This window comes from Phycodurus eques, chromosome 12 (assembly GCF_024500275.1).
Source record: "Phycodurus eques isolate BA_2022a chromosome 12, UOR_Pequ_1.1, whole genome shotgun sequence".
In the NCBI taxonomy this organism is placed as follows: domain Eukaryota; kingdom Metazoa; phylum Chordata; class Actinopteri; order Syngnathiformes; family Syngnathidae; genus Phycodurus; species Phycodurus eques.
Window position 1 is genome coordinate 13,264,429 of NC_084536.1, and position 22,482 is coordinate 13,286,910.

Here is a 22,482-nt window from a genome sequence, read left to right on the forward strand (position 1 = left end):
TTATGGTTCCATTCCTGATAGAACGACTGTCTGTGTTGTGGGCTCCAACTCTTCGTTTTTAGGATCCGCATCAACTCCTGAGTCACTTTGCTTCTGGGTTGTCTCCTCTTCGGCCAGACTGGTCTGGCGCCTCTTGCCTCGGCGTAGGGATTCGAACAACAGGGGCCGCAGCGAGCGAACGGATCGGGCGCGGGAGCTCGGCACGGTTCGCTTGTTGACGTGCTGGATGGTCAGGCGGCAGCGCAGCACTTGGGTGAAAACCTGGCGGAACTGGCGGGAGGACACGTTGTACAGGAGGGGGTTGAGGGCCGAGCTGAGGTAGAAAAAGGTGTCGGCGACCGGGTGGAGGGTGAGGTAGTTGCGGAAGTACGCCGTCGTCCAGCGGGACTTGGGCACGCCGGCCATCATGAGGCGGCGGATCTGATTGGGAAACCAACACACCAGCAACGAGCCCACGATGAGGCCTGAGGGAACAGAAACACAAGTGAAAGTAAAGTGAAAATAAATGTCTTCGAAAATTGACATACCACGGGTTGTTAACAACACTCTTCTCTGTGCACACGGAAGAGTGTTGTTAACAACCCTGCCAAATTTGAATGAAAAATCAAGCCATTTTCTCTGCTCTCAAACGCTGTTGCCATGTCTGTTAAATGTGCTGAAACTACGCCCGCTCTAGTGTCAACTAGAGCTACGAACAGTCAATTCTCCAGTTTAAAAAAAAACAACCAAAAAAGTCAAATCAGGATTTTCGCATTGAATGAAAACTAGTCAATTGACTTCTTTTATTCAGACAAGCACTTCAATGCTTCGATTTCAGCCGGCATTTTGACTTACTGTGCATCGCTTCTGTGCATGTACGCATTGTGGCTTCACCGAGAATTGTTTAAAACGAGCTCTCCGCTAAAGGGGGCTCAGGCACAGATACTGTGGAAGCACCCCCCCACCCACCCATTGGTGGAAATGGGGGCCATATTTAAAAGTGTGAGAAAGGAAGAAGAAAAGCGTGGATACAACACAGCGTGGAGCTAGCGCGACTAGGAAGCCAGCATGCGAGCTGGAAAAGCAGCCATTTGGTTCAGCCGGTGAAGATGTATGGCTCGGAGGACAAGCTTATGTTTACAAGATGTTTGAGCCACGAAAATATATCCGCTTAAAGCCTCCTGTGGCTGGAATATATACCACTGGGTCGTCACGTAACAACGAGGTGCTCTAAAGAGGCCACATTGGACTTGTTTTTCGCCTCGCTCTTCAGTCTTTCTCTGCCTGACGTGCACGCACTCACAGCCAACAACGAGGCGCTCTAAAGCACCCATGCCAGCAGACTATCTGAAGGGAAGATGTATTTTCAGGATGTAACTGCACTTTGCAATTGCGTTGAATCACACCTGACGTAAACAAAGGCACTCTAATTCTTATAGAGTGGGGGAGGGGCGACTCATGCCAGACTCCTATCTGCGTCATGCAGCACCGTTTAGCCCCACCCCCAAAAATCTGGAAAATTATATATAACATTTAAAAAAATAGCTACACTAAAATCTCCACAACTGAGTACTAGACACTGTGGTTCTCAGTCTTTGCATGTTTTCAGAAGTTATCCTCAAACATGTATAATGCAATGTATTTAGAAACAAATCTCTGAATTCATTTTACAGGGTCTTCAAACATTAAAATGGTTAGGGAACTATCGTTGAACAACATTGACTGTGCCTTTTGGAAACCAGCTTCTCTGGTTCATCTGCAATGCTTTCATCTGGCGGCCGCAATAACAATTAATTTCAAATTCAAACCCTGCAATAAATCATTCTGCTCGCAGTCGAGCATTTCACAATATTGATGATGCCAGTAGGCGGTGTCATTAACCTCCCAAACCCCTGCCCTCAGCTATATGAAGAAGTTGGACTCCACTTTGGGGTGTGCAACTACTTGAATTTGAAAATGATTATTATAATGAAATAGGGATGCCTTTTCATATGTGTGAGCCCCACTAAATAAAGCCTGCCGCGACAATTGACAATTTCCCCCTCTGCTTCACAGTGAAGTGGAGAATGGGGCCAAATTTGTGCAGCTTAAAGCTTAAAGCTATTTTCTAAATTGCTGCTCGGATTTACAAAGACGATGGTTCGGATGGTACGTCTGTGATGGTTATTTTGGGCAGGTCCCGTAAACACCGCATGTAGAATAATGGAATATTTCAAAACCGCAACAGACCAAGCAATAAATCAGAAACGTGGGAGATTATGTGGGAGACCCCACTCGGGGCAACAAGTGGAAGTTTTTAGACTGGCCAAGTCAATATCCAGACTTAAACCCTATAAAGCATGGGTATTCAAATACAATATAAAAAGGTCCAGATTGAGAACATTTCTTGAAGCAAAGGTCCAGACGATCATCTAGTGTGTATTATTGTGGTGTATATTTAAGTAGCCTCCCTTGTCTTCTACATCTGCTTGGAATTAATACCTCAGTCAAATCCAAAAACCTTTTGGCATTTATTGTTTTCAAGTTACACAGAACCAAACAAATACGAATGACTGTTGATATGTACAGTTGTGCTCATAAGTTTACATACTCTCGCAGGATTTGTGAAATATTATTATTATCATTTTTTTGAATATATGACTGTTGACTGAACAAGGACCATCAATATTTTCTTTATGGTTGTGTTTTGTTTAATGATTGTGCTTTTCTGAAATGTTTGACAGTTTAATTTGAAACCCATTAAAAATAAAATCACGTGTGTTTCGCCTGGTCCTTCATGTTTTCTTTAAAAAAATAAAAACAAATATTACACGTCTTACAAATTCTGCCCGGATAATCAAACATATGAGCACAACTGTATGTTCTCTCAGTGACAAAATAAAGTAGGCCTGGACATTTTTAATAAGAGCAACTACATATAAAGAGAATGTTATGCGTGTTCAAATAAAGGGCTTAACTTCAGAAAAATAAAAAAAAACATTCGAGTTTTCCCTTTTCTGTTTGGCATCTTGACACAACAGTGAAGTCTCAAATCATTTTATATATTGTAATTTAACCCATTTTAACGACTGAGCCGTCTTAGAGGTTTTGTTTGTTCAAAACCTTTACGTGTTGTTTCATAATGGCGTTTCTCAGTCTTTAACTCAACTTCCACGCAGAGTCTCTTTCTCTTTACCCTGCTACGTTTGTTTCTCCTCGTCTCTGTCTGGACTGCAAGCGCAGTCAGTGATCACCCCATGAGATCTGATTTGATTGAAAAGGGTAGCTGAACTTACATGTAATTGGTTGGTACGGTTCATCACTACCGTAAAGCCTGTAATGCTGCCCGACTTAAAATAGAAGTCTTTAATCATAGAATGTCTTTAATCATAACCTTTTTATTTTTGGCTATGGTGTGGGTCTGTATGGGACTGCTTCTGGGCCCAGACCCAGACCGCACAGTTAGTCACCACTGCTATAGAGCATGCATTGTCCAGATTTAAATCCGAGAGAGCATGTATTTTACTTGCTAAAGCCGCGACTGAAGGGAGAAAATCCCTAAAACAGGCTGCCGAAGAAAGGAGATCGTGGGGCAAGAACTGGAAAGTTTTAGACCAGTTGAATCAATCTCTACACGATAACCCAATAAACCATTAGAGCAGGCATTTTACTTGTTAAAGAAGCAACTAAAGGGAGTAAACCACCAAACCAAGCAGCAAGATAATGTGCCAAAAGAACAAAGCTGTTCATTAGGGGGTGAGAAGTGGAAGGTTAAAGACTGGCCAAGTCAATCTCCAGATTTTAGACTCTATAGCGCATGCCTTTTAACTGCTAGAAGAGGAGACTAAAAGCAGTAACCCCACAAAACATGCAAAAAAGAAAGCAGATAACTGACACTGACAAAAAAAGAAAGAGGAGTTCATTAGGGGCAGGAAGACTGTCCAAAACTGGCCAATCTCCAGATGTAAACCCTAGAGAGCATGCATTATTGCCAAAACCTACATAGAAAAATGATGGTCTGCTTCTTGGCCATCTTCATCTTTGTACTTTCATGCTTCGTGGTTCTGTGATTTCCGTCGCTGCCTCTGTCTGAAGATCCCACAGACTTCTTCAGGACCAGGATCATAGCCCGACACATGAAGGCCACGCCGGCCAAAACCACCATGTAGACCACGAATGCTACAAAAATGCTGACTCGGTACATCAGCCAGCGCTCCCTCAGATTGGTGCAGAAGGTCAAGTCCTGGACCGGCCCGTCCGCTGAGATGGGCATGTGGCCCTGGGTCCCCGTGGCCACCAGCAGCGGCAGCGCCACCAGAACCGACACCAGCCAGGCCAAGGTAAGCAATCCCGACGTCCGCCGCCCGCCTAGGGTTCTGAATTGGAATGGGTGGCAGATGGCCACGTAACGCTCAAAGCTAAGCGTGGCTACGTTTAAAATGGTAGCATAACTGCACGCCTCGAAGATGAAGTTGTACACCTTGCAAGCAGCATCTCCCCCGGACGCAGAGGTGAACGGAAACCAGATGGCGCTAAAGACTTCCACGGGCAATCCCACCAGCAGAACCAGAAGGTCAGAACACGCCAGGCTTACCATGTGGTCCGTCACATTACGCTGAAGATAGCCATTACGCCGGAGAACCTGCGTGGCCCGGATGGTGGCGGAGTTCCCCGCGATGCCCGTCACCAGGATGAGGCTGTATAAGATTGTCAGGAATACTTTCACGGCGTAGTTGGGTTCCAACTGCCTCCAATCTTTCTCATCCAGTATCTCGTTTTCCATGTTGCTGTGGAGTTTGCTCTGATTGATTGTCTTTTATTAGCGTCGAGTTGCAGAACCAGGACCAACAGGTTCTAAGGAGTTCTCACTGGATTAAAGAGTGTCTCGAGGGAGTCCAAAAGGAGACCAACAAGACGTCCAATGCCCTGTGATTGGTTTTCTACCAGTCAAGGGTGTACTCACTTCATCGCCAAAAGTCAGCTTAGGTAATTGAAGACTGAATTGTCCGTAAGTGTGAATGTCAGTGTGAATAATTGTGTGTCTATATGTGCCACTGCGATTGACTGGCAACAGTCCAAGGTTTGGCCGGTTTACTGATAAGCACTCGAAGGGTATGCTCCACTTCTCTCACACAAACATCAGCTTCAGTTTACTGAAGACTAAAGTGCCAATTGGTGTAAATGTCAGTGTGAATGGTTGTGTGTGTTTTCTTTGGCAAAAGTGAAGACTCAAAATTGTCCATGGGTCTGAATTTGACGGTGAGAAATGGATGGATGGATGTCTTGCAATTGACAAGTCCAACGTTCTCTCGCCAAAAGTATGCAGGGATAGGGTCCAACTAACCCCCAGCTGCAGATGTTTTTTTTTTTTATAAAGCAGCACAGTGGAAAAAGTTGTCAGTGCCTCACAGTCAGGAGATCTTGACTGACGGAATTACCCAAGATGTCCGGACAAGACCGTCTGGAAGTTCTTGACATTGCGGTTGAGTTCCAGTTGGATCCAGTCCTCTCTGTCAGCTCTTTCCTCTCCCATGCTGGCTTGGATTTTGCTCATATCGATTGTGTCTTATCAGCTCCTGGGTGCAGTCGCTGTGATTAGAACCAGGACCCAAAGGTTCCACCATAAAATCCCAAACACTGGAAACGTATTTTTTCCAGGGAGCCCCAAAAAGAGCCCTCAACATGTCCTTCTCCAGTATCGGGTATTTCCTTCTGTCCAAGAAAATTCTTTCGTGTGTTGGAGGGGGGGGTGGGGGGGGGCTGCATTTAGACAAACGTCCTCCTCCCTCCCACAAACGAAGGCCAGTTAAACATTAAACACGATGACAGAGGTTTTCACTCCTTTCTTATCATTAGAACTAATGGGCTTGTCTTTAACCAGTTGATATATAAATACAGCTGCATCTGATAATAATTCACAGGTTTCACTTTTTCCACATTACTGTTACAGCCTTATTCCAACATGGATTAAATTCACCCCCCCCCCCCCCCCTCAAAATTCCACCTACACCACGACAATGTGAACAGTTTTTTTTTTTTTTTAGATTTTTGTAAATTATACATTTAAATATTTTGCCAAGCTTGTGGCATCAACCTTTGAGAGCTAATAAGGCTGTGACATAACAAAATGTGGAAAAAGTGAAGCGCATCATAATAATAAGAATGACTGGTCACGAAGCGCTGAGTGTTCACAGCGGCTTACTTTTCAAGACCAAATTTTGAGGAAATAAATGAATAAGTGCGATTGGCCAGGACAGGGATTATTTACCCTTCCATGTTGAGACTGCAAATGAATGGTGCCTCGGCACCACTTGGCTAATTTGAATAGTTTGAAAGTTTTAAATTCAAAAAAAAGTATTTTTCAAGTTCTGGCTAAAAATGACTGCCGGCCTTATTTTCTTTATATCCATCCATTTTTCTGTACCGCTTCTCCTCACTAGGGTCGCGGGCGTGCTGGAGCCTATCCCAGCTGTCATCGGGCAGGAGGCGGGGTTCACCCCGAACTGGTTGCCAGCCAATCGCAGGGCACATACAAACAAACAACCATTCGCACTCACAGTCACACCTCCGGGCAATTTAGAGTCATCAATCGACCTACCATATTTTCCTTATAGATATTTTGAATGTATTTATTAGCGGGCAAAATTGTCCAATTTATTCACTTTGCAAATTTTATGCACCGTGTTTCATCAATGTATTGTTTATTGAGTAATTGTATTGTTTCATGAAGGGTTTATCATCTTATGTTAACCTGCCCAAATTTTATTGGACTTATGGAAGCTATATTTTACCTGTGAAACTATTTTCAGATTTATCTGAGCAAATGTTGGTGGCTTTACAGTACTGTCGTCTTATTTTCCCCTGTGCAACCTTTAGGTCTGCCCTTTTGGTCTGAAGCAACCATTTTAGGTGAAATTCAAGGGCTTGATGAACTTTTGACAAATTCTGACAAGGGAATTTTTTTGCACATTATTTTGCTCACATGTACTACAGTATAATTAAATCTTTTTAAAAGTATGCGCATGAGAAAATGCCAATTGACAGCAATTTAAAAAGGTATGTCTTTAATAGTGTACTGAATCCAGGAAAGAGAATCTGTCAAATCTAAAAGCTTATTAGACAAGGAGATGACGAAAGTAAATGGTTGACATTTAAAAGCCACACAAATGATTTTTTTCCAACAATCAAGACAAAGAAAGTACCTGAGACGGGAATCAAAGCAACTGTGAACAAACATATGAAAGAACATTAATAAAGATATAGCATTTTCTTCATTTTATAGTTCACACAAACCGAGCAATAGAACCCTTTTGAAGCTAAAGAAACAACACTACAGTATACAGTATATACATATATAAAATACTGTAAAAGAACTGACATATTGTCTTTAAAGTGCTGAACCTGTTCATTTTCCAAGGCTGGCAGGTTCTTGCGTTCTCCAGTTAGCGAGCACAATAACAGCAACATCTGACAAGTTAAAATGTTTTTTTTCTTCTTACCGGGAAATGACAAGCTCAAAATGTGCGGAGGAAAAAAAAAAAAAAGATTTGGCTCGATGTGGAAGTCATAAATTTCAGCGGCACATAAAATATAACAACAGGAAAAGTGTAGTGGTCGGCTGGATGTCATCAAAAATACTTCACGTTTAACGCCCATTCCGAAAACAGGCTGCGTATCTTATAACGGCAGCGGTACTAACAGTTCTTCTTAGTCCTTCCCCTCCTATTATGTACAGTAGCGGGTCAAACCGACTCATTTAAAAGTTAAAGAAACTCAAGTAAAATGTCGTTTTTCTCGGTGAAACTTCTTGAAAACAACAGTATTAATGGAGATTTTATTCATTTCTGACCCTCTTAACATTCAACACAATCTGGGTCAAGTTGACCCAGCAACATTGTTATAACAGAAGGATTAATCAACAATCCATTGAGAGGAAAGGTTGACTGAAATCATTTGTAATGCAGTTAGCAATGTTCATTCATTTTCTGTACCGCTTCTCCTCACTAGCGTCGCAGGCGTGCTTGGAGCCTATCCCAGCTATCTTCGGGCGAGAGGCGGGGTACACCCTGAACTGGTCGTCAGCCAATCGCAGGGTTAGTAATGTGACGTACAAAATATTGGGATGTTTTTTTTTTGGTTTTTTTTTTCTGACATTTTTTGGATCACTAAAGATACCCCAGGTCAAAGTGACCCAGGGTCATTATTGTTGTTCCTGAGAAGCGAATGTAACTAAATGTCGATTGAAAAGATTAGTAATGGAGTTAATAATGTGATATAGACGATTTTTATATGGAATATGTTTATACTTAAGCTAAGCAGATGTGTCATCCTGAAAAAAAAAACATTTTTTTAATTTGACCCCCGCATGTTTAATGATCAAAGAATCAGGTATGATTTTTTTACTCTTTTTTAAAATCTAATCTCATTAATGATGATATGTTGATTACACTTATTAAGCCAAGCAGAAGGTGAATGCTAAAAAACATTTTTTTAACCGTAAAATGGGTCCAATTGACCCAGGGCGTGTTTAATGATCCAAAAGTGCCTGAAATCCCAATGATCATTGATTGGACCTTATTATTAACCCCATTAATAACCATTAGGTATACTATATATGTTGAGCACCCTGATTAAACTGAAGTTTCAAACTGAAAAACTACATCTTTCTTTAACCAAAAAAAAAATGGGTCAGTTTGAGCCACAATGGAACCAGAAGTTAAACATAGTGTTGTGATATTCTTTCAAACCGGAAGCTTCACGAATAAAAGTATATATTTGCAAACAGACTGTCCGCCTGCTACCTCATAGGTGAAAAAGGCAATCAAACAAAAGGCAAAAAAGTGAGTAAGTGCAAAATGGGTAAGAATGCACAAGGACTCCTGGTTTATTCCTCTGCTGGCGCTCCAGTCAACTTTAAACGTACCTCTTCATTTGGTCACGTGACATCATGAGTCAGTATTGCCTGTCACTCTCTGCTGTCTATAATAATAAGAACGACCGGTCACGTCCAGCTTCTTGAGCTGCGGTCAGATTTTAGCCACACGATTTATAAAAAAAAAAAAAAAAAAAAAAAAAAAGGAATAACTCTGCCTCACTGAAGCAAGTTGAACATTCAAATGGTAGGCACTGGGTGGATCATTGTCTCTGACTGCTACTAAATGTTTGCCACCTAGGAAAACAAAGGAGAAAAAAGGAAGAGAAAGGAGAACGGGTCAGTAATTTGCCACTGGAAAGTTGATCAAATTGCTTGTTTCCCCCCCCCCAAAAAATTTACATTTTAAGGCATCTTCATTATCCCCAAGGAGGCAGTTTGTATATTTTGTATCTTGTACCTCCAAAAATACTCAAGACTTCAAACTAGTGCTATATTTTCCCACATTCGGTGGACTGTTGAGTGAAGTGTTCTAATATTTTTCTAGATGCATTTTATTTGCTTAGTAAGTATGCTAAATCGGATGTTGGGGTTAATGTTTAAATTATTGATTATGAGGAGTGTTGTTAACAAAAGGCGTTCGTAAAATGTTCAACTGCTTTAGTTTGCGATGCAGATGCTTTAAAACTGGATATTTAAAAAAGGTTTTAAAACCATTTTTATTTTTTTATTTTTAAATGTGATTATATTTTAGATCAGACAATATGACATTTTTCTATCGTGATCTCTTATGGATGTTAAATAAAACAAATTGTTCTGATTGCTGTTGTTTCATGTTGCTGTGACTTCTTCTCTCAGTTTGAATCCAATATAATACCTTATTATAGAAATATGTGTAAAATTAGGGCTGCACACATACTGTATACTGTATATTGCACGTGCCATTATAGCATTGACAATATTTTTGGGATCTTTTGTACAGCCCAAAATGATTCAAGATTGTGGCCGGTGAGTCAAAAAGTTAATTTCAGACACTGCCTACACTGTCTAATGAGTAATGTGGCGTCAAAGTTTGATGATCGTTTTGAGGCTTCGCCATGAAAAAGACAGTACGAGCGTTCGCGTATCACTTCTGACCGCTGTAATTTTTACAATCCATGCGGGTGGACAAATGTTAAAAGACAAACTGACTTTCCCTGTTGATTAAAACAACACAAAATGAGATGATTTCATCAACAAGCAGTCTGGAGTGCTTCCCAGTCCAATCTCTCCCCGGTTGAAATATTTAAGCGATGATCGTTCTGAGAATGTCAGCAAAGCCGTTATCAGTGCTTTCTCTTTGAACAAACGCTGTGTCTCGTCAGAGAGTTTCGTGTTTGGACGTGCGGTGGTGAGTAAGGAGAACAGATGATGATGATCATGTACAGTTAACAAACTTTATTTTTAATCCTTCTTTTTTAAGGGGATGGTTGCATATGGGTGAGCAAGTGAGGCTTACTTGACTGTAGATCATGAGCACAGGCTTCCTTGGTTTAGGGAGACGGTGTGTAAAGGTATAAGGCTTTCACACAGCTCGTTGTCCTCGGGGAGTCTTGGGGAGGAGAAGGAGTGTCAGTCGGCACCCTAATAGTAATTACAAGCACAATAATAATAAAAGCTTGGATTCATACAGCGCCTTTCAAGGGACCCAAGGACAAACTCAAAGAAGAAGTTATAAAGTACCTTAAAAAGGACATATTATGGAATATTGATTAATCGCTTGTGTACAATGGCTACAGTCAGTGTTGTGTGTTAAAGTGAATTCCTATGTGGTAAACGCATTGATCATTTGTTTACAATTTGAGACTGTGTGAGTCCCGGGATGCACATGTCATGGAAACAATGAATCCCCAATGAGTCCCTGCAATTGCTCATCACAGAATACAGATAAAGTAATCCTCCGCTACGTCACGGTTCTTGCTTGGCGGTCCTGCTATATTGCAGATTTTGATTGCATGTTATATGATGTTTTATATTGTTTGTCGGATATTTTTGTTATCCATTGCTCTTGCTCTCTTTCTATATATTATGTGTGTTTAGGCCTGCCACGATAGCACATTTCTTTAGAACAATATATTTCGCCAAAAACTTTCACGATAAACGATAGTATTGTAGGTTGTTTTTTTTTTTTAAATGCCACTGATATCATGATATTAGAGCATAATAAAGAATTGTACACGTTTTGCAAATTGTGCCCTGGTAGTCAAACATGAGCACAACAGTGTAATGTTCTCTCATTTCCTAAATAAAAGTAGGGCTCCATTTCACAATAAGAGCAGGTAAATAAAAAGACAAAGTTAGTCAAATAAATTGCTTGACTTAAGAAAAATCAAGTTTGGGTTTCTTCTTTTCTGTTTGGCATCTTGAGACACCAGTGAAGTCTCAAACAATTTTACATATTTTACCTAGTCTTAACAACTGCACCGTTTTAGAGGTTATGTTTGTTCAAAACATTGTTGTATTTCAGGAGGGCGTTTCGCATATATATGCACTTTGAATAAGTGCTCCCAGTGGGAACTTGCCACTAAAAATATAAACAAAAATAACACTGACCGTTCCATTTTAATAGACCTACATTTTAAGCGTCATTTTTTTCTAAATGTTTTCTTCATTTGTCGGTCATTTTCTGATCTTTCTCCTTCTTTAACTCAACTTACACATCAAGTCTCTTTCTCCCCTGCTACGTTTCTCCTCGTCTCTGTCTGGGCTGTGGGCACTCAGTGCTTATGGGCTGAGATACAGATTTGATTGGCTGAAGGGGGTGACTGAACTTGCATGTGATCGGTTCAACACTACCGTAAAACCTGTGATATCAATAACCTCTCTTTTTTGTGGGTACGTATGGGACTGCTTCTGGGTCAGACCGGAGTCCGCCAGTTAGTGACCTCTGTATGTCGCCACGATTGAGCCAGCCAGAGCGAGCTTTTTAGCTCCTTAGCTCGCTAGCGAGTTAGCTCACGGGCTAGCGAACTTCATAAATAGCGAACTTTCCCGAAAAAAACTGTTTTTTTTTTTACAAAACAGTTTTTAAGATGCAATTTTTGATGGAAAACCATCAAACAATCCTCATTCTACCAACATCTATGAGAGGTAATGCTGTAAATATTGATTGAAATCGTGAGTAATTGTTACAGTATTAATGAGATAACCATGTTTATCGGGCTTTTTTTTCCGTTTCTGACACTTTTGGATGATAAAACGCACCCAGGGTCAAACTAACCCAAGAACATTATTACTGTCTCTGAGAAATGAACGCAACATGAGGGTTATTAATTAATAATATGCTCTGAAATACACATATTTACATGAGTAAATTGTACTCATGATTAAAATGACAGCCCCTGAGCATACCTCTGAATGCGATGTCTTCTAAAAACGAAGGCGTACAGTCTCCTCAGACCCACCATGACTGGGTCCCAGTTGTTGTAGTGGCATAACAGCGTGGTGATGAAAAAGGAGAGGAAGACGGGCACCGCCCCTGCAAAAAACAGCCATGAGAAACGCACCTGCAAATAAACAAGGAGACAAACAAGAAGGACATCATCTAATGTATCAGAGGCCATCGTTGTTCATCGTCTACATTTAAACCCCCCAAAATGCGCATGCTAAAATAAGACTACCGTGAAAATCCAAACGTTCCACAGTTTAAAACGGGAATCTTGTAAATCTCCCAAAACATGTTTATGTTCAAATGGGACTCCTGCAAATCTCCGAAAAGTTCCAAAGGGTAAAAAATTAAAACCCTCTTTAACAACCCTAAAAGTCATGCTGGTAAAAACCAAACCAAACCAAACCAAAAATCCCCTAAAGGTTGCCCATCTTCAAATAAGCGTACCCTAAGTCCCCCGTAAATTGTGCGAGCTAAAATAGAAATGGGTAAAAAAAATAAATAATAATAAAGTTGTGCAGGTTAAAATTGGACTAAAGTAAAGCATCTTAAAAAAAAAACAAAAAAAACATTTGCACATCAAAAATGAAACTACCATTAAAAAAATAAGGTTGAACAGGTTAAAATAAGACTGCGGTACCTTAAATCCCCCCAATGTTGTTCAGGCAACAAAAAGATTCATTTTGAAGTTGGGCGGCTTAAAATAAGACTACTGTAAGTGCAGTAAAAATGACTCCCATAAATCTTTAACAGTATATTACAAATTAAAACACTTTTGGAAAGAAATACAAATAAAAGTATATAATTATTTATATTATATTTTTGCCCTCCATTTAATTTCAAATACATAGTGCAGTGCAGTTCTACACAGCAGTCATCGAATCAGTCCTGTGTTCTTCCATCACAGTCTGGTTTGGTGCCGCTACAAAAAAGGACAAAATCCGACTGCAGCGGACAATCAAAACTGCTGAAAGGATTGTCGGTACCCCCCTACCCACCCTTGAGGACTTGCACGCTGCCAGAACTAAGACAAGAGCGTGCAAAATCCTCTCGGACCCTCCGCATCCCGGTCACCGGCTCTTCCGGCTCCTTCCCTCAGGTAGGCGCTACCGATCAATGCAAACTAGAACTAGCAGACATTCCAACTTCTTAAACAGCTAACCTACAATTCCATTGCAACATGCTGCCAATTTTTTGGTCTTGAGCTTGTTGTCACATTTCTGTCGGGCCAATTATACATTACTCGTGCACTCACTGTCGTAGTCTCGCCACGTTGCACTATTTGTATATCTGTTGTTGACCAATACTGGCCACTCATGCCAGAGTAGCATCTGCACCACTTGCACACTAACTGAGGAGTATCTGCAACATTTGCACAATCAACATTGTCCCAGATTATCGCGCTACTAGTCACTTTGTACTGCATACACTCCTTGAAGTCTCGGCGCCCTTTGCACAATGGTCATTGCACCGGACTATTACTATATTAGTCATTCAAACTGCTCTAAGTGCTAGAGGACTCTGCATCTAAATAAATAAATAAAAACAATTTTACAAATTTGTACCGGCATTACCAGATAACTAGTAACACTTTATTGCTCAGTGACTGTTTTTCTCAATGTCTTTATGTCTCAAAAGGGTTCTCTGTCAATTGACTGTCTGTTGTCGTACTAGAGCGGCTCCAACTACCGGAGACAAATTCCTTGTGTGTGTTTTTGGACATACTTAGCAAATAAAGATGATTCTGATTCTGATATACACTACCAGTCAAAAGTTTGGATACGCTTTTTCATGCTATTGATTGAGAACCTGTCCAAACTTTTGAATTCAAAACTTTCACACAGGTCAGTTTGAGCTGCAACACAACAGGAGGCTTAAACAGTTGCCTTGTTTCTTTCAAAACTCTTCATATTTTGGATGGTGAAGCATCAGGCTTCTACTGTAAGTGACCTTCTGCATGAAAATATCTGCCAACATAGAGAGCGGTATGGTGAGGCTCAGGGCCAGGGTCCCAATGAGTGACGACGTGAGGAAGCAGCCCCTGTGGAAGCAAGAACAACAACCATAAGCAAATAATAAGACAAGTTTGCAAATGGCGAGGATTTGTGAGGCCCCCACCACAGCCAGAGGAACTCTGAGAGAACTGTCCCGATGAGGCCGTTGATGAGGATGTAGGTCCACACCAGCTGGCTGGGAAGCTCAAAGGCCTCAAAGCCTGTGTAGTGAAGGAGGAGGAAGCCTGGCCACAGCAGCAGAAGGTTGAACAGGCCTACAAACCCTGAGACACACAAACAGAAACAAACAAACGGCTCAGAAGTGGACTTCAGTCATCCACTGATGATTTGGATTTTACCAAAGAACATAGGAATGTCGAGCTTATCCTCCCGATCCACCCGTCTCTTGATCATCACGATGTAGATGGCGTACAAAATGGCCCCAGCTAGGGACCACAAGGTACCTGCACGAACAATAGCCAGTACATTACACTTGTTGACAAAGTATTATTATTCTTTGGAAAAGGTAGTATTGCTGTCAACATGCCTACCTATGGTGCCCTTTTCATCAGGCCGGTCCATGCTGGAGAGGCTCACCAGGGCAACACCTCCCATACTAAACAAAACAGAAACCACATGAATACGCAGGACAAAACAGACTTCAACGGGGACACACTTTTTAACTCATTCACTGCGAGCTTCTTTCAAAGCAGAGTTCCCCATATTGTCAGTCGTTTTAGAGTATTGTGACTGATCTTTCAAGATCTACAGAATATTGTGTTCATTGACAATAAAAGCACCGAACATACCGAAAGAAACGGTACTCTCTACTTTCACCCGAAAAATAAGTTAGTGTCTCGCTTTTTCCCTTTATTAGTAATCAGTGGTAAAACATGGGTTGGTTTCACACAAACACAGGCTTCTGCCCAAAAAGCAGAGAAAAGGAGCTGTTTGAGATGCTAATATTTGTTGCTTTTGTGACACCTCAAAACTATAAAACAAGAAAATCGAGACTGAAAGAGGGTTTCTCATGGCAAAAATGATCATTTATTCACATACAACTATGAAACGCACTGTGAGCGACAACGACTCACTGCATGGCTGGTGTTGAACGTCAGCGGATTTTTTCACATGCCATTCAATTCATGAACGGAGACACCTTTTCTCAAGATTCCAACAAACACTTCCTACGGCAACACATACTTTTTTTTATACCATACATATACATATACATAACTCTGTTTAAGTGTCGGGTGCCTAAACTTGTCTGACTTCCAACGTATTGGCATTTCTCGCCCTCATGATTAACGGGACAAGCCAAAATTCACATTCTCATCTTTTTCTACTCAAAACCTACGCTGATTTCAAATCCAAAGCGATGAAATGCCGCCATCTGCAGGGATCTGTTTGTCATTACAGTGATTTACAAGGCTGAATTTCACTTCTTCCATACCTACATGTTGAAAAACATACTTGACGAACATATTCGTCCGGGATGTGGGAGGAAACCGTAGTGCCCGGAGAAAAACCACGCAGCCACGGGGAGAACATGCAAACTCCACACAGGCGGGGCCGGGGATTGAACCCCGGTCCTCAGAACTGTGAGGCCGACGCTCTAACCAGTCGTCCACCGTGCCGCCTGGGCTATTATTATTTTAATAATAATAACTGAGTTTTTCAGGCATCTCACTACTTTGTAGTAGCTACTCGTCTTGTCACAACTCCCTTAGCGCTGCTCCCGGTTGTCATGGTAAGGAAAGTCGTACCCGTAATTGGCCCCTCAGTAGATGGGGTAGGTTGAGAAGTGACGTTAGTTAGAATTAAATAGTTTTTTCACTGGTGGAGGCAGAACTTTGTCACCAAGCCACAAAATTACACTGTATAGTATACACTTTTAGAATATAAAGTGTTTAAATAGAATAAGTAGTCTTGGTGAATGTTTATTCGTCACCTAAAACAAGTTTCTGACATGTCTTACCTCAGTGCCACTGCTAACAACTTGGACAATGTGAAGCGGTCGCTGCTGTTACTGGGAAATATAGCAGCCAAGATGAGTGTGAACAGGCCTGCAGATAGACAGGGAGTAAAGGAAGTGAGTCTAAACAAGAATGAGATATGGCAACAGTCATCCTGTTGACTGTGAGTCACCTGACGTGGACGACAAAATGTTGACAATGGCCACTTGTGTGTCGGAGAGAGCTTCCTGATAAGACAGGTTGGCGAGGAACCACTGCCCGGGGAGAAAGGCAAGGAGCCAAAGTTAAACATCCCATACAGTAAAAGGAGTCTTCACTAGTAACATATATAAACTCAGGAAATATAGGTGACCAGATTTTTGGCCTCTCGGGAGGAAAAACGTCTGGAACTCAGGAATACGTGTACGATTTTAATTCATATTTCACGTTTACTGAGGCACCATAGAGACAATATTACATTAAAAATACTAGGAAAAAGTTGTTTTGGCAAAATACAGGAACTTTAGAACAGTTTACAGGCCGTAATAAAAGATTTCTGATGTTCTTCCATCAAAATACACGAAGGATAAAGAATTACAACACATTTAGCATCCACTTGTACTGACATCCACATATAATGACGACTGAGGAGCTAGGGCGTTGTGACGAGGTGAGGGCTACTCAGTGTTGCCAACTTAGTGAGTTTTCTGAACAATTTTGTTAAAAAAAAAATAATAAAAAAAAATTTAAAAAAAAAAGTGCACAACAACAAATGTAGTGACTTTTACATGTCTTATTTTTTAAGTAACATGTCCAGACTGCAAATGACTGGCACTTGTACAAAGACACCCCTGGCTAAGACACCCCTCCATCATCAAGCGAGCGGCTATACAAATTAAATTGACGCTCTAACCAGTCGTCCACCGTGCCGCCTGGGCTATTATTATATTAATAATAATAACTGAGTTTTTCAGGCATCTCACTACTTTGTAGTAGCTACTCGTCTTGTCACAACTCCCTTAGCGCTGCTCCTGGTTGTCATGGTAAGGAAAGTAGTACCCGTAATTGGCCCCGCAGTAGATGGGGTAGGTTGAGAAGTGACGTTAGTTAGAATTAAATTGTTTTTTCACTGGTGGAGGCAGAACTTCATCACCAAGCCACAAAATTACACTTTGTCTATCAGTGTACAGTTGCAGACCTTCATATTTGGGGTAGCACATTTGCGGATTCACCTATTCCCCGATTTTTTTCCGGGAACCTATCCCCCGGTTATTTCTGGTATATTTTCCCGAACCACCACTTACTCACGTTTTTTGATTAGAACCCTTGCTTTTTTTCCAAGGTGAAAAAAATAGAAATATTTTCACGCCAATTATAGTGAGCATCAATTATTCACATATTTCGCTATTCATGGTCGGGCCCGGTCCCTATCCGCCGCCAGTAGCGCCACACAAATACCCCACACACGACAACTTAGTTGAACATGCGACTATGTGCCATTTATTATAAGCTAAGGCTGATATGTGCCAACACTGCAGCTCTGCTTAGCTTTCGGCTTTCACATGATCGTGCTTGGGGTGGAGAAACTTGGTGTAGGGCGGGATTATGTAAATGATCCAAATTGTGACATCATTGTAGGGCAAAATTCAGAATGGCGTGCTCATAGACACAATTTTGGTCATCATAGTGACTTGATTGCTTAGTTTCACACTTGGTTGCCATACAAAAACCATTAAAGACTGCAATGTTTTACAGACTCACCACAAAGCAGAAAAAGAAGCTGATCTTGGCCACGTCGGTGATGGTAAGCTTTCCCACCGTGCCCAACATGGCCTCGTGGTCCTTGGCGGCCGGGTAGGACATGCGGGACAGTTTGGCCTCCAGGGCTTGCGTGGAGGGCAGCTGACGCACCTCCATGATGTTGCTAAAACGCACCCGCTGCTTTTTAGAAGCTGCTGGGACAAGGGCGGACAAACAGAAAGCGGGGAGAATAAGTCCAACCCGGAACTGGATAAATGCAATATAAAAGACGTCCACTCACAAGATTCACAGTCTGTTTCGATTAAACAGTTGGAGAGATCGGCGGGTACGTCCCGAAACTTGACGGGCACGTACAGTGGTTCACTCTGCATGAAAAGGAAATGCAGCACATCCTATAACTCTGCTAAATACAGTACAGTGGTGCAATGAGATAAGAGTGACCTGCCTTACTAAATTGTCAATGTTAATCTGATTTTATTATTTTGCCATATGTAGTACAATACAACAGGCATACAGTATATTCTTCATTTCATTTTATTATTTTTGTTATTTTAAAAGAGCTCAAAGGACTAATCACTGAACAGGTAACATTGACCCATATTTTGGTGTACCAAAGAAGGAAACATAACAGGAGGGTTAAATAATCACACACTGAATTCAAATTGTCACTTCAAGCCAAGCGGACCTGGATACATCGCTATTTAAAAGGCTTGTATAAGTCCACGAAATGTAGCTTAAGTTGTTAGATGTGTAAAAATGTTCCAATCAATACGTACCAAACAGTTGTTCACAGTGGTGTCATTGGTGCAGGGAGCAAAGTAGGCTTCTGCATCAGCAAACTGTGGACAGATACCATTCGAATCAAAAACCTCCTTTTCCCGTTTTTTTCTTTCTTTTGGAATAAAAGTAAAGTAAATCATGTACCCAAACAGGAGTGTTTTCTCTTGAGGTTTCTTCATTTTAGTTTGAAGAAATTGAACACTTCTAAAACTTAGTACAAAAAATGTCTTATTCCTAGTCATCTTGTCTAAGCTCATAAATCCACAGCCATGAACCTAATGTATTAATATGTACCAAAATGCTAGCTGCTTAAGTAAAGATGCACAAAGGCTGTTAATGCTGTTTTTTTTTTTTATTAATGCTTTATCTTTTATGCACAATGTGAATTTAGAAAATGAAAACGATTGAGTATATAAAAAGGAAACCAATTAGGCATATGTTCTTAAGCAAAACCTCTTATTTTCTTTTTTTGTATTCATAATTGCTCCTTAACCAAGCAAAAATGTAGTGTATCCAAATACTCCATTGTTCGAAGAATTTTCAGTAGGATACTCGAGTATCAAAATATTCGTCAGCTGCAGCTCTACATTCAACTCCCCCGTTATATTGTTGTATTTTTATTGTTTAATAAAACCCTTGCTTCAGGTCCCTGTGTGATTAACCTGCAAAAAAATTGCACCTCAAAATTTGAAAAATGCTCCTTAAACGAAGAAATTATTAGCAAAACTGCTCCTCAAAGAACAAAGATAATTTCGAGCCTTGCATGGTGTTGATGCTTTATGATCCTCTTGTTTGTCACCATCTTGTGGCATCTATACACAATTACAAACCTCTTTCATTCATCATTCAGAGATTTCCGCAAATTGCGGCAGGGGTTGGTCCTATTCCCCACCAATAGCGTGATTCACTGTACTTACAAGTGAAGCGTGTCGGCGTTTGAGCGAGCCGGTACACTGCTGCCTCCAGGGACGCCACAGCAGGAACCCCAGCAAGTAAAGCACGAACATGGATGTCTTGGTGAAGGTGCTGAAGAAGGGCTTGTTGTAGTCCTGTCGCCGGAAAATATACTGCAACAGGGATGGAATGAAGACAACAATTCACTGAGAGGTTCACGTCACACAGTATACAAGTGATTCTCATTCCAACCATTTTCCTGTGGACCATTAGTGTGTCGTGAGTAATCCTCAGGTGTGCCATGGGGAATTACCCAATTTTGTTTAATTGGTCAGAAAGTTCTTATTTATTTACCACAAATAATGTATATTTGTTCATCTATCTATTCCAGCAGCATATAATGACTTTGACTAGATCCCAGAAGGTATAACTAGTCTGTGTATCTGTGCCTGTTTTGAAGGTGTGGTCCTGTGTTGTGTTAAATGAGTCACTTCTTGCTCCACCCCAAATACTGCAGAGCCAAAGGCAAGTCCAGCTGCCGTTACCATAACAACCGGGGGGCAGAGTCTCGATGTTGTGAGCGGTTTCTACTTGCGAAAGTACAGCCAAGAGTGTGGGGAAAAATTGCTAGCACCCAAAAAGACAATTAAAACATATCAATTAGGGTGTTTTAGGGGGCAGCCCTGTCTCATGCAAATGAACCACTGATCATCCCACCCCCCCTCAACTAACGCAGAGTACAGCTTTCGTTACCATGACGACTAGGGAGCGCAGCTAGGAGGTTGCGACGAGACGAGCGGCAGTAAAGCACGGATTGTGTTTTCACTGGTGGAGGGAGCAATTCATCCCCAAGCCTTGCCAATTTGCATTGAAGCAACTAATGTTCGTATTTCATAATTAATTAATGTGCCCTTGAATGCAAAGTCAAGCAACCGAAAAAAAAAAAGTTGCAAATGTGGGCCTTACTGATGTCAGCTCAGAGGAGGCCACCCAGATGACGTCCACCAGCAGGAGTATAACCACCCCCAAGGCCATTCGCCTTCGCTGGGCTGCAGCTGAGCTACCCGGAGAGCCCATTCGGTTCATGATGAACATGCACTCCATCGGGATGCTGTGAAGACAAAATGAAAAATCTGCATAAAACTTGGAAACAAAATGGAAGCAACTGTAAATTGTTTTATCATTTTGTTACAGATAACTTCATGACAGAGCGTGTCATTGACAACACACACTGAAGTACTGTTTCTGAGGCGATTAACGCAGTAATCTAAGTGGCAGCAAGTTAGCAGAGCAGTCGTGTTGTTGTGAACAAGACAACAGTTGACCACACAGCTGTTGACAACAGCTAAAAGCAAAAAAATAAAAAAATAATTGCCAGTCAACCCTTGTGTAGCTCACGTCAAACGATGCCTTCTCCCTTTCAGACACGATGGGAAAGCAAAAATTGTTTCACTGGAGATTAAAATAAGGAAAAGTCCTCTGCCGCTGGGTAAGTTAAAACTGAAGTTTGGAGATATCTGAATTCCTTGCTTGGGTGATTATCGCCGCCATTTTTCGACGTGTCAAGTCGACCAACAGTGGCGAGAGACGACTTCCGGAATCATCCTTCAAAATAAAATAAAAAACAAAAAAACCTACTAAATTACTCGGCTGTAACCCTTCATTTTAATTTCAGTTCAGTTTCTCGCAACAGATATTGCGTATCATTAAAACATTAAATAATGAAGCATTGAATGACCCCTGCCTGTTAACACTGATGTGAATACGTGGAGCCGACCAACTCCAGCGAGAGAAGACTTCCGGGATGATCAGCGAAGGCAGTGTTTCTTAACCTAGGTTCGATTGAACCCCAGGGGTTCGCTGAGGCAGTTGCTGGGGTTCAATGGAGGACTCGACACGTGCGTGCTTGCATGTATCCGTAAAAGCCTTTTTACACTGCATTTTGAATGCCGTGTTCATGCCGTTCAAAACGCAACGCTGCGTCAAAGGTGGGCGTTTACCATTGCGGCGCTCCGCCTCGAGTTGAAATGCTTTGTTCTTTTTTTTTTTTTGTAACTATATTTAGTTAACATTTCAACGATCCACTTGAGTTGAGTAGCTTTGCTGTGTATCAGCGTATTTAAGACAGCGTATCCAATAATAAAAAATAGCCCCCCAAAAATGTACTTTTACCTATGAACCCTTTTCGAGGATTGTAGAAATAACATTAAGAAAAGGAACAGATTTTGTTGGGAATTTTCACAACGAAGTCCGTTCCTCCGACATGAGAGTGACACTTACCAAGGTGGAACTGATGCGTGGTTCATTTTGTGCATGACCTGGATGACTGAGAATCTACACAGACAATAAAATATATACCCGTTTTGAGTTTGAAATAAACAATATTTTATTTTTCAAATTAGGAAGGGTTCCATGAACTCCTGATGAAACTGGCGGGGTTTCGTACCTCCAACAAGGTTAAGAACCACTCATCTAAGGTAAAACAAAATTAAAATTGGACGTACTTGACATTACTCGGCAGAAACCCTTTATTCTTTTTAGTTTATCCCTGTGGATTTTCCCCATTATTTTAGCAATGTCATAATAATGTATATATTTATAGATATTGTTGAAGAACTGTGGAAGCGCATCTTATGCACTTGAAAAAACAATGTTTTTTTCTGGGTAATTTAGTTTTTTTGTTTGATGTTTTTATGAATCCTTTTCTTTTTTCAGAGTCAATGTTTTTCAAAATACTTTAACCTAATAACCCAATGCCGCCCCCCTGGCCAACCCCCACCCACCGCCCCTAATTTTATTTTACTTTATTTATCGTATTGGCGATATATTTATCATATTGTT

The 22,482-nt window shown here is 41.2% G+C and overlaps 2 protein-coding genes across 7 annotated transcripts; both read right to left on the minus strand.

Moving 5' to 3' along the window:
• gpr39 (G protein-coupled receptor 39) lies at positions 1-4,914 on the minus strand. The gene is made up of 2 exons (XM_061692001.1): positions 3,961-4,914; positions 1-464 (listed from the first exon to the last, which is right to left on the minus strand). Exons 1-2 carry the CDS (start codon positions 4,739-4,741, stop codon positions 1-3), a joined length of 1,245 nt encoding a protein of 414 aa, XP_061547985.1. The 5' UTR covers positions 4,742-4,914.
• A 2,091-nt stretch (positions 4,915-7,005) lies between these two features.
• Positions 7,006-21,614, minus strand: LOC133410920 (solute carrier family 35 member F5-like). Of its 6 annotated transcripts, none has more exons than XM_061692578.1 (15): positions 21,386-21,614; positions 20,608-20,752; positions 19,665-19,814; positions 18,744-18,806; positions 18,248-18,332; positions 17,968-18,161; positions 16,400-16,481; positions 16,230-16,317; positions 14,803-14,867; positions 14,611-14,715; positions 14,376-14,535; positions 14,208-14,298; positions 12,221-12,375; positions 10,329-10,453; positions 7,006-9,127 (listed from the first exon to the last, which is right to left on the minus strand). In XM_061692578.1, exons 2-14 carry the CDS (start codon positions 20,743-20,745, stop codon positions 10,363-10,365), a joined length of 1,467 nt encoding a protein of 488 aa, XP_061548562.1. In that variant the 5' UTR covers positions 20,746-20,752; positions 21,386-21,614; the 3' UTR covers positions 7,006-9,127; positions 10,329-10,362. The 6 variants fall into 6 exon arrangements, with proteins under 6 accessions (XP_061548562.1, XP_061548565.1, XP_061548563.1 ...); XM_061692581.1 differs by lacking the exon at positions 21,386-21,614 and adding an exon at positions 21,040-21,207 and having other exon boundaries at positions 10,329-10,421; positions 17,968-18,158; XM_061692579.1 differs by lacking the exon at positions 21,386-21,614 and adding an exon at positions 21,040-21,207 and having other exon boundaries at positions 17,968-18,158.
• Positions 21,615-22,482: the final 868 nt, after the last annotated feature.

What these genes read in the sequence shown, in the direction of transcription:
- gpr39 (XM_061692001.1), bottom strand. Translation starts at nt 4,741, where the DNA reads ATGGAAAACGAGATACTGGATGAGAAAGATTGGAGGCAGTTGGAACCC. An exon ending in GCAGACCATCATTTTTCTAT is followed by an intron (nt 465 to 3,960) that starts GTAGGTTTTGGC and finishes CTGTTCCCTCAG; the next exon opens with GCCTCATCGTGGGCTCGTTG.
- LOC133410920 (XM_061692578.1), bottom strand. Translation starts at nt 20,745, where the DNA reads ATGGAGTGCATGTTCATCATGAACCGAATGGGCTCTCCGGGTAGCTCA. An exon ending in CCTCCTCTGAGCTGACATCA is followed by an intron (nt 19,815 to 20,607) that starts GTAAGGCCCACA and finishes TCCCTGTTGCAG; the next exon opens with TATATTTTCCGGCGACAGGA. An exon ending in AGAAGACATCGCATTCAGAG is followed by an intron (nt 10,454 to 12,220) that starts GTATGCTCAGGG and finishes AATTACTATTAG; the next exon opens with GGTGCCGACTGACACTCCTT.